Source organism: Poecilia reticulata, linkage group LG9, assembly GCF_000633615.1.
Source record: "Poecilia reticulata strain Guanapo linkage group LG9, Guppy_female_1.0+MT, whole genome shotgun sequence".
NCBI lineage: Eukaryota > Metazoa > Chordata > Actinopteri > Cyprinodontiformes > Poeciliidae > Poecilia > Poecilia reticulata.
Window position 1 is genome coordinate 15,867,432 of NC_024339.1, and position 11,843 is coordinate 15,879,274.

General features: G+C 38.0%; 1 protein-coding gene across 2 annotated transcripts in view; it reads left to right on the forward strand.

Moving 5' to 3' along the window:
- Window positions 1–11,843, forward strand: part of rasgrf2b (Ras protein-specific guanine nucleotide-releasing factor 2b) — a 52,255-nt gene that overhangs the window by 23,668 nt on the left and 16,744 nt on the right. For both annotated transcript variants that reach the window (XM_008418212.2, XM_008418213.2), the window contains exons 4-14: window positions 2,029–2,118; window positions 2,193–2,329; window positions 5,147–5,263; window positions 5,392–5,471; window positions 7,300–7,493; window positions 7,589–7,698; window positions 7,777–7,895; window positions 10,121–10,281; window positions 10,361–10,427; window positions 10,843–10,979; window positions 11,389–11,471. In XM_008418212.2, coding sequence (XP_008416434.1) covers window positions 2,029–2,118; window positions 2,193–2,329; window positions 5,147–5,263; window positions 5,392–5,471; window positions 7,300–7,493; window positions 7,589–7,698; window positions 7,777–7,895; window positions 10,121–10,281; window positions 10,361–10,427; window positions 10,843–10,979; window positions 11,389–11,471 — 1,295 coding nt within the window. The remainder of the gene's footprint in view (window positions 1–2,028; window positions 2,119–2,192; window positions 2,330–5,146; window positions 5,264–5,391; window positions 5,472–7,299; window positions 7,494–7,588; window positions 7,699–7,776; window positions 7,896–10,120; window positions 10,282–10,360; window positions 10,428–10,842; window positions 10,980–11,388; window positions 11,472–11,843) is intronic.

Genomic DNA, 11,843 nt, shown 5'->3' on the forward strand with positions numbered 1-11,843 from the left:
TGCCCGATAAATCACACGTTTGTGTGAACACATACAACCCAACAGACCCTCACAATAGTGTTAATCAAAATGATTCCCCTTTCTCTTTTTCCCCACCGCACAGATTAACAGGATCTAGTTAGCTGTGTGCATTAACTAGATTGATAGCATCATTTTGCTTTAGTAAACATAAGTGTTCCCATAATGCTTTAAAAATTGCAGTGGAAAAGGTCCTGGCTGGCCAGAACCTGTAAAAATATTGCTTTTGCCAATTTTAAACAGCTAAGATGTTACAAACAGTTGGCAGACAACAGATGAATAAAATATGTTTAGGACATTGTAATGTTATTGTAATGATTAGGAAAGTCAAACAGAGGCAGGCGCAGCCTCATTGTGAGCGATCATTGCAAAGTCTGCGTTTACTCTGAGCGCTGTTGGTTATCTGTGAGGTTCCACCAAAAGGTCAGCAAACCTGAACAAACCTTACAGGACATGTTGCTGTAAATTAGGTTGAGAAATACTGGCTGAAACTCAACAGTGATGCTTTTTCTGTGTACAGAAAAGTAAAACAAACTATTTGAAAAGAGATTAATTGTGTTAACACTCGTGGCTAATGCCATCCACCAATCAGTCATAACTTTATAACCTTCTTTTTTAATAGATTGTGTGCAGATTGTCTAAACATGATTTAAATTACAGTAGATTTTATCAGATTTAATTCCTCTACAGTTAATCAAGCAAATTGAACTTTTTTTTTTTTTTTGCAAAACAAAAAGGAAGATTTTCAATTAGCTTCCTTACTTCTAATGATGCAAATGCACATCTGCCTCAGACAAAACCAGAAAGAACTCCAAAGTTGCTCCTAATGTTACAGGGATTCGTTCAAAATTGCATTCTGCTGCGAATAACGATTGTTCAAAGGGGGGGATGCTGTTTGTTCAATGGTCCAGCTGGTAAACTCTCAATAAATCAAAGCTCTGCTGTTGTTTCCAATTTGGTCTCTGCTCATTTGTGTCAGTAATCGCTAGTCTAAACACCCGAGCTCACGTGTGCAATCTTGTCTTTGAGAAGAAATGACGCACTCACTGCTGTAAATTTCTCTTTGAGCAACAAGTGTGCCACTTCCACTTCTGTCTAATGTGTGTTGTTTTGGCGAATCTTATTGCCAGGATTCAGGGTTGCTGGATGATAATAAAACAATACTAATGAAAGTTATTTTGCAGTAGAAAACATCTGCATGTTTAATGAAGCTGCTCATGAAAAAAGGATTAGAACTTAAGAGCAAATGTGCAGGTGGTTATTAATCTCATTAAAACATAGTGGTGTATGTCTGTTTGTTTGTTTTATTCTGTGTGTGTGCGTGTGCGCGTGCGTGCGTGTGTGTGTGTGTGTGTGCGTGTGTGTGTGTGTATTGCTCTGCATTTATGAATATTTAAACAAACTAGCCAGTGTTACACTCAGGACTTGGCAGACTGGCTCTTCTTTGCTATAATTTGCATGTTAACTCTGGCAAATGGGAAAATAAAGATGAAGTGTAACTGAAAATGTGTTTGGTTTTATCACTCGAGCTCGACCACATATGTCAGAAGCAGATACTGTTAATTGGGTTGAAAGTAGAAACAAACAGGTTAAATAATGTCACAGTGGAGTGCATAAATCTGTGAAGATTTTTTTTTTCTTAAGTAGAAAATGTTGCTGTTCTTGTCCAAATGTTAGCCAGAACGTGTTTACTGTTAGCCAGAACGAGCTGTCCTCCATGTTTTTCCCTTGCTCTCTGCTCTGAATGAAGGCTTTCAGTGATGAGGAAGTCTGATTGGTATCTGCTATAAACACACCAACGATTCTTTGAGCACACTCTCCACTAGAAATATTCAGGGAATCAGCTGGAAGCAAAAGTGGGGCATCCTAATTTTGTTAATTACGTAATACTCTGAAATCCTATTTTAATAAATATCCCTGCTAATAAATAATGAAAGGGATTTGTTGTGCATCTGCTGTTTTACGTGGCAATAATTTCTGAATCTGGACCGAAATCTCTTTTCTTAAAAGATTGTAGCTTTGAACAAAACCAAGGAGCGGATGCGGCCTTATCACGTCTACCACGAGAATGAAGACCCAGATATCAAAAAGATCAAAAAGGTAAATATTATTACAATCACTTTTATTTCTTATTTCTCATATGTGCATTTACCTTTAACCTTTTCCTTCCACAGGTTCAGAGTTTCATGCGGGGCTGGCTGTGTCGCAGGAAGTGGAAAATTATTGTCCAGGACTACATTTGCTCTCCGCATGCTGAGAGCATGAGGAAGAGGAACCAGATCGTCTTCAATATGGTGGAGGCAGAGACAGAGTATGTAAATACATTATGCCTCGAGCAACATCACAATCTGCATCTAAATGGTCATGGTTATCTTCCTATGGAAATAGTCTGATAACAGTTTGGTGGCTCTGTAAATGTAATTTCACTTTAGATTTAATTTTACACATTTGAATTAGTCAAATTAGCAGAAGGAGTGCAGCAGAGAGATCACAGAGTTCTCAAGGTGGTTGTTATATGGACTGATTTTGGTTAATATTGTAAAATAATATCTGGTGCTAGATTAAGACTTGGAGATTAAGACTTTCTACCTGGAGAGCTTTCTTTATTAAAGAAAGAAAAGAGAAAGAAGAAAAAAAACATGTTTGAATTTTAATAATATTGAGAACACAATTAAAGATTAAAAGGAAGAACTTTTGGTTGGTCATGCAACATTTTGCATGAGAAACTTTAGCATCATGTATAATTTACTTATTTTACAGCTTCATTGTTTAAAATTGTTCAGTGGTATATTATTCACTTTTATCCGTGGTTGAACATACGTTTTGCACTAAGAAAGTGGCTGGTCTGGCGACTGCAGATGAAGCTCTATGAATGATCTCCCATGATATCTAGGATGGCAACAGACTGGATTTTTATGGGCAATACTAAAACTGGACCTGACAAAATGCATCGGCTTCAGATTGTTAGATTGACCAGAAGGCATCCGTTCTCCACCTGCTCCTCTTCCTTTTATGACTCTCCCATCACTTTGAAACAAGTTAACTCTGAAATAATCACAACTTTAAACATATGTTAAAATCATTTTCCGAAAAACAAACAAACAAAACAACTTAACTATAGTCCTGTTTAAAACATTTCTTAATTTCACTAAACCATTAAAATGATGACCATACATTTTAAATCCTTCCTGATTCAATTCTGACCTAAATGTGTCAGTAGTTTCTGAACACCTCAGGCTTTCAGGAACCTGTTTCAATAACACAAAAACTAGATGCTGCTTCTCCTTGTTTAGTTCAGGTCATCAAAACAAAAAGTGTTGTAAGTCTCTGATGACCTGAGAAACAGATAGAAAATGTAGGTTCAAGACCATTCAGTGCCTTAAAAATCCAGCTACAAGACGTTAAAATGTATCGTTTTGCAAACTGGGAGCCAATGATTTCAGCTCTGCTATTTTATAAATCATTTTTCTAGTGTTGGTAAAGATTGTGGCAGCATAATTTTAAACAAACTGCAGTTGTTAATGTTAAGTTAACATGAGCTGACACTTTTTTAAATTGTTGCTTACATTCGATACCATGCATTTTAACTGATGTAATACTTTATAATTATTGGCACTTGTTGTAAAGATTTTTAACAAGCTTTCTGATTCATTATTTTGTTATAGAGACTTGTTGATCTCAAGATCAAAAATCAAATCAAAATTAGTTTATTTGTAACACACCTGTGGTGGAAAAATAAACTGTGGGTCCCTGCTAGAGCCGGATGTTTTGAAGATAATCAAGTTATAGCAATATTACTGTAGAATATTGTGATCGCAATACTAGTTACAATAAATAATTTCTCGTTTTCCAGCTTATCCAGTTGAGGTTATTTAGTCTAAAAATATCAAATGTAATTTTAAAAGTAAGAATAAAACTTTTGCAACAAAACTGAGAGCTCTTGTTGGAGCTGGTCAGGTTCATTTTAAATAATGTGTTTATGTTTGTTTTCTGTCGTGTTTAAAAGCTAAGCTTATTAAAGCTACATTTATGCAAACTAATGTAAATGATGACATCCAATTGTTTTAAAAGCTTCTGTAATTGTTGTTTTTTGTTCCAGAGTTTACAGTTTTACATTGTGCACTACAATCCTGTTAAAATCTTACAGCAAACTGCTGCCTATCACAACACCAGGTGTTGCATTTGCACCATGATTTTTATTGACAGTCTGCAAAGGTTCTTTGGAAACATGGATGGTTTCTGTGCGTTCACCATCTGTTTTAGGCTCACGTTGAATGAAGGCACCATTAAAATTCATCAATTTATCAGCAGGATGAAATGATCCAGATGACAGGAGTTGTCTGAACGTAGCACAGGGTGAAGAGTCTGAATAACCCGATACGTACCCTGTATCTTATCTTAGCATTTGCAGTAAGAAGGAGTGATGGACACAAAAGCAAAAGTCTGTTTTTCACTGATTACGGCAAGACTCTGAACCCTGAATCAGTTTGCACTGCACAATTGTAAAGTCAGATCTTAAACCACATAACCCTTTCTTCTCCTTAACTGGTGCAATAAGAAATCAATCAATCAATCCCATGATAAATTAAAAGAAGCTTCATAATGTCCATTCTGATGTATTTTTGAAGGGTTATTTTGTTTACAGATACATCATAATTCATTTTATTTATTATTTCTGTTGTGTGTGGTTTTCCATTTCCATTTTAATTATTCTTTTTATGTATTTTATTTGGGATATTTAGAATGTTTTCCAGTTGCATTGTAGACAAGTCATTACAGCAGAGAATGCAAAATGTAATTGCAAAATTTGTTATTACGGCAGGCTATGGTGGCTAATGTATTTTGTATTCAAATTTCAACCTACAAAAACCCACAACCTTCTTCAGTCCCAGGCTGTTTGGGACAAAAGAAGGTCCCAAACAATATGTTCCCAGGCTGTTTGGGACTGAAGAAGGTCCCAAACAATTTGGAGGTGTGTGCGCATTACCACATCTGGGAGCCCTATTCTACAGGATGCACATTGCATGCCTCTCTTTTTTTGCAGTATGACTTGTGATACCACTATATTAGGATATCTTGCAGAACAACCTTTCATATTTCTTTTTACTCGTGTGTGTGTGTGTGACAGGTATGTCCACCAGCTCTACATCCTGGTAAACTGTTTCCTCAGACCTCTGAGAATGGCCGCCAGCTCAAAGAAACCTCCCATCAGCCATGATGATGTGAGCAGCATCTTCCTCAACAGGTGTGTTGGTGTATGTTTGAATATGTCTTTTTGTTACTTTTAAAAAATAAAACCAAAAAACTCTTCTCTGCTTTTCTATAAATCTCCCTAAAGTCGTCACTATTAATGCGTTTTCAATATGTTCCCAGTGAGACCATTATGTTCCTCCATGAGATTTTCCATCAAGGCTTGAAAGCGAGGATCGCCAACTGGCCAACGCTGGTGCTGGGTGAGCTGTCACTCGCCTGCACACACAGAGCAGAGCACACAAACACAATCCATAACCGCGCTCGCTGAAGGCATGAAGGTCGGCTTTGTAGCGATTCTCCGCTTCAATATTTTCTATTCAGACCAGACGTCACTGTTAATGTCACTTAGTCCTATTCACAAAAACCCAGATGTTCCTATCTCAGTCTGCACTGAGCAGACTCATTGTCTTCACAGACAATAACCATCCAGACCAGAAGCTTCTCACCGTCTCACCCCCTAAAAAAAGACCCCTGAGCGGATAAGCATCACCCTGGAGACAGGCGGCCGACAGATGTGGCAGCAAATTACTGGTGACAAATTATAACATAGAGGAGAGCGCTGATTAAACTTGTCGACCTGATGTGACTCTTCTTTTCAAGCGGAATCTGGATGTAGACATTTCATCACCGACGTCTTTCTAGTCAATTACTGTTGTAGAAAACATGTTTGAGATCCCCTCATTATGCAGCCAGTCCTTTTTTTCACCAAAAAGATCTGTGCAGCTTTTATTTTTCATAAATTTCTTTTTTCCCCTTCTCAGGTCATAAATACATTTTAAGAAGGCTAAACATGTTTCAGACTGTGGTTACTTTTTTATTTTTTATTAAATAGACTTAATTAAGAGTTGAAGGGGCTGAATGTCTCACCTCTTTTGATCTGCCAATACTGATTTTAGCCAATTTCTGCTTCAATTTAGTAGAAAGCTAATTTTTGTGAGCAAGTGTTAATTATTTATTTCATGAAAAAAACCGTGATGTCACACCCTTTGTTTGAGAAAAGTTTCACAGTTGTTTTAAAACAAAGAGAAAATGGTAAGAGATTTTAATCCTAAAAATCTTTAGCAAATTATAAAAGCAGTTACCATCTTTGTGCGGCTAACATTTCTAACGCAGTGTGTACATTCTAGAAAATGCATATGTTTACCATAACCTTTAGATTTGCAAAAGGTTGATAACATAACAAAATGCTATATTTTCCATGGCGGACCTTGATTGAAAGCTCAAAGTATAGAAAAAAGCAACTTTGCTTTAATACATGTAGTCTTCCTGTTATCTGCTCTTACTATCATGCAGCCTGAATGAAACCCTTAGAAAATTAAATGGCTTGTGAAACTATCCAACTTTACACACCGAGGACACACAGTTGTTAGCTTGACCAGGGAGTGGTCAGTCCAGCATGCTCACCATTTAGGAGAAAAATATTATTTTTGGACTTTTCAACACTCCAATCATTGGTCAGGGCTGATTAAGGTGAAATGTATGAATTTCTAATCACCCGACAATTTCTCAGTGCATCGTTAAGCTTCATAAATTATGTACTGCATGTACTCTAGTAAGGACATTAAAATTTCAGTATATCTAATAAAACATTTGGACTCTGCTGCTTCTGCTGAAGAAATACCGAGGGGACATTTTCTTCTCGCAGTCTGATTTATCATTTTATAGCTGAATTAAGTAAAAATAATGCTTGGAAATATTTTGCTTTTATGTTTATAGTTTCCTATTTTATATGACTGAGCACACAAACGTTAAACACTGAAGAAAATTAACAACAATTAATTCTATGTGCAACATGAATCCGTGCAGCTTGTGAAAGAGCTGCACAGTTAAAGTCATTGGATAGAAAAAAAATGCAACTGAATGAATGTTTATAAATATGCAAATTATTGCTATTACCAAAAATATTGTGGCAAACATCCTACTGACAGTGTGACAGATAATGTCCTAAAAAAAACAATGGATTTGTGTTGGACACAATTTGCAGGTACTGACTGCATGTGCATTTATATTGTATGTTTTTACCTCCAGCTGACCTGTTTGACATCCTGCTGCCCATGCTAAACATCTACCAGGAGTTTGTGCGTAACCATCAGTACAGCCTTCAGGTTTTAGCCAACTGTAAGCAGAACAGAGACTTCGACAAACTGCTGAAACAGTACGAGTCCAACGCTGCCTGTGAGGGAAGGATGCTCGAGACTTTTCTCACATACCCGATGTTCCAGGTAGATCATAAACTCTGCCACACTTTTGCACAACTGAATTAGATGTATATATCCACTCAACTTTGCTTTTCCATAATGCTCTTTCCTCCATAAAGATCCCCCGTTACATCATAACACTACACGAACTCCTGGCCCACACACCTCATGAGCATGTGGAGCGCAAGAGTCTTGAGTTTGCCAAGTCCAAATTAGAGGAATTATCTAGGTAGGTGTTGAAAGACTCAACATTTTTCTATTCACTCTGATTATAAAAACTGAAATAACTGGATTATTGTGTATCCAGAGTGATGCACGATGAGGTTAGCGACACAGAAAACATCCGGAAGAACCTGGCCATTGAGAGGATGATTGTTGAAGGCTGTGATATCCTGCTGGACACCAGCCAGACCTTCGTCAGGCAGGGTGAGTCTTCATCGGTGCACAGCAATGCTCTTTAGTGGTTTGATTCAGAAAACTCCTTGTTTGCTGTGATTTATGCTGTTTCTTTAAAATAGTGCGATAGCAGCTGTTTGTATTGGGCTCTTGTCCCAGTATCGTAACATCTGTATGCCTCACATGCTGGACAGCTGTCAGCTGCAGCCAGAGGATCTCCTACAGACACCAAAAGTGATTTTTTTTTAAACCTCATCAAGACATTGGGATCATGTCTCATGCACATAACTGACTGGTTTTGCTATTGCTCCAGTAGCAATAGGGCCACTATATCTTTCCCTGTGCAGATAATGTGATTCTGTCGAAATCTGGATTTTGGTGTTTGGTTTTTCCCCCTGGGTCTGTTACCCCACATCTGAATGCAACTAAACACGTGCAGGATTTCACCATAGGCTCTGCCTGGTCTAACAAAGTAAAACCACTCAATTACTTTTATTACTCCACATACCCCTGCACACCTTAAGCAACAAGTAGCTATTATAAAAACACAATCTTTCAAAACTGAATTATGTTGAGAAGTTATTGAGTTACATTAATTCAATATGGACTCTGGTGTTCATCCCGAATGCTCTAATTCTAATTCAAAGTGTAGAAACCTAATAACGGCTTCCTACTGTTTCATAACAACATTAATTATCAAATTGGTAAAATTGGATAAGATTTTCTCATTTAGCAGCGGCAATGAAACTACTTGTCTGATGTTCTGCTGTGAAAAACAGCCGCAGCCCCTTGTGGCATTTACAGAGAACCTTTGTGGGCATCCTGTGGTGTTTGGCTCTTGGAAAATAGCAGCAGGTGACTGTGGGTTGCAGGATTTTCCCTTTGATGATTGGGTTTACCAGTTGATCCTACAGATTAGGATCTTATGCTTGTTGAGCTGTCTCTACCGTGTGGTGAAACACACAGTCTTGTTGAGGAGGCACGACGTCATCTGGGAGTGGTGCCGCCTTGAAATAGGTGATGGATGCCAGGAACCAAGATTTCTCAGCAGAACAATGTGTTGTACCCAAATAGTCGATTTAATTTACCTGTCGGTGGTTTTATTGTTAAGTCTGTGGGCTGGGAGAGATCTACAAGTCTTTAAAGACACATTAAACTGTCCTAGGAAATCAGGCTGAGTTTTTCCCTCTGTAGCTGACTCATCAGAAGTGGCTTGTTTTTTTTCTAATTTGGATCGTGTTTTTAATCCACAAAAAAAAAAAAATCTCTAAACACTGAAAGGCATTCAAGAAAGATGGTTTCCACTTAATCTACAATTGTGTGGAATTTGGTTTTAGCATCCGTCCGTCCGTCCGTCCATCCATTTATCTATTTGTCCATTCAGAGCCTCACTATAGTAAAAATATGCCCCCCAAAATTCAGTTTAGTCCAGTTTACTTTTATGTTACTGTTTTTCTCTCACTTTGTGCAAGTCCTACATCTATGTTTGACATTTGCACAACATCTTGTACATTTTTCAAAACAGTTAGAACAAAATGGATAGTTCCTTCCTCAAAAGCAAGTATTCATGTCGAGATCAGATCTTAGTGACACACCCTAAAACTTCTAAAGACAGCACTTTACAGTCTTTGCGTAGCTATTTGAAATCTGCATTTAGCGAAGTAAATAAATACAAGGCACTAAACACATATGATTTGCAGTTTGAATTTGTTCACAGCTTTGTGTAAAAGAAAAGCATAAACTTATTCACAACAAACACAAGAATCAACCGATGGACTAAACTGTGCACAGCTGTAAACAATATTATCAGTGAAAACCAAATTTTTCCTGACAGAAGTTGATCAGTTTTGGGAAGGAAAGAATGATGAAGAAAAAGTTGGCAGATTTTGACAACTATTTAAAAAATAAATTGTATGCAACGACATATGTATGTGATGACTTTTACAGGGAATGACTAATTAGCATTCATTCATAGCTATTGTTCATTTTGACTGACATAACTATATAACACTGTCATAAAGCAGCAGAGCAATGTGTGGAAGCAATTGGTGCATGTCTAAAAGCATTTGCAAGTTTGTTGGAAGAATGAGAAGCCGCTGCTGTGACGCTCAAAGAAATGTTGTGGAGGCTCAACTAACAATTGCAGGAATTTTAATTTTAATCACATAAATGGATCAAATCAGTGTGTGTGTGTGTCTTCTCTTCAGTCAGTTTAATGATGTGTTATATAATCCTACACTGCTCCTGCTCCACAGGCTCTCTGATCCAGCTGCCGTCCGTGGAGCGAGGGAAACTCAGCAAAGTCCGACTCGGCTCCCTTTCCCTGAAGAAAGAGGGAGAGCGACAGTGTTTTCTTTTCACAAAGCACTTTCTAGTCTGCACTCGCAGCTCTGGTGGAAAACTGCACCTCCTGAAGGTGACATCACCGTTACACTGTGTTCTGCAACAATACACGTAAAAGAATCTAGAATATATATTTTTTCTTCTTCTAACAGCAAGGTGGAGTTTTGTCCCTTATCGACTGCACACTCATAGAGGAACCAGATGCTGCTGATGACGAATGTAAGAACAGTGTTTCCTTTTCTTCGCTTGAATACCTCCTACATATCGGGTTATTCAGACTCTTGAACTCTTTTGAAGGTTAATTAGATGTCAAACAATAATTAATTTCCTTTAAATATCAGACGTTCACCCTTTAAATATCATGGTATGATCTTTTAACATTATAGAACTGTAACTTCTTTATGTGAAAATTCATTTTGAATCTAGGATTGGTGATTACACACATAAATGCAAAGAGTGAGGCACTCGTGTGGATTCTCACGGTCCATTTTACCTTTAATCCTCAGCAATGCACAGACGAAGAGTTGCCTAGTGAACCTCCAGTGCTGCTGTTTTCCTCATAAATATTTAGGAGCTTATCCATCTAGGTGTGTGTTGTAGTGTAAAACGCTGATTGTTTTCCCCTGTATTGCAGCTAAAACGGCTGGTCAGGTGTTTGGTCAGCTGGACTTTAAGTTGGTGGTGGAGCCGTCAGACTTGCCTTCATTTACTGTGGTGCTGCTGGCGCCGTCGCGGCAGGAGAAGGCTGCATGGACCAGTGATATTAGCCAGGTAATACGCCAACACAGATCCATACAAACACATAATAACAAGAACACCTCTAAACGGCAAGAGCACGTCTCCGCTGGGCATTGAGGGGGCTTAGTGATGAGTAAACAGAGTGTGGTGCCGTTCCCCTGGGCTCGCTGCCTCTGTGCTTCGCAAACAAGGTAACAGCGTGCAAGCATGTCACAGTGGATTAATTCTTGTCACCTAGAATACAATGACGGGTTTATAAATTGCTTTCTTGTCTTAACATATTCTTATTAATCCTATCTTTGTAATAATTTAAAGGAGGAAAACAATAAAACCAGGTCAAACTACTTTGGGATGTTTTCTATTGCTCTCTCCACCAGTTGTCTGTATAATGTTTAGAAAATATTTTGTCTTTGGTTAATTGTTGCTCTCTGCGTATTTACAGTGCATCGATAATATCCGCTGTAATGGCCTGATGACTAGTGTGTTTGAGGAAAACTCTAAAGTCACCGTGCCTCATATGATCAAGTAAGTATCTTTGTGTGAAGGAAAGCACACATATCTTCATGCTATGCACCTAGAGCAAGCTGCATGTTCAAAGTTGAAGTGCTGCGGAGAGAAATTAGTTTCAAAATTGACACAAGTTTGGATTTTAAGTAGGCATGGGCCAGTTTGTGATATCTCTTGAGTGCCAATGTCTTGCAACTTTTGCATTCATCCTTGTTCAAAATCACCTGAATCAAAAGGCTTATTTACTTCTGGTATTTTGCAAAAGCCTGATCATCAACAATTTGTTTGATTCAGGTGTGTTAGAACACAGATGCCTCCAAAAGTTGCAGGGTATTTGAACGCGAGGACTGGAGTTGCTGACCTCTGAGCTAGAGCTACAGGTTAAAAAGT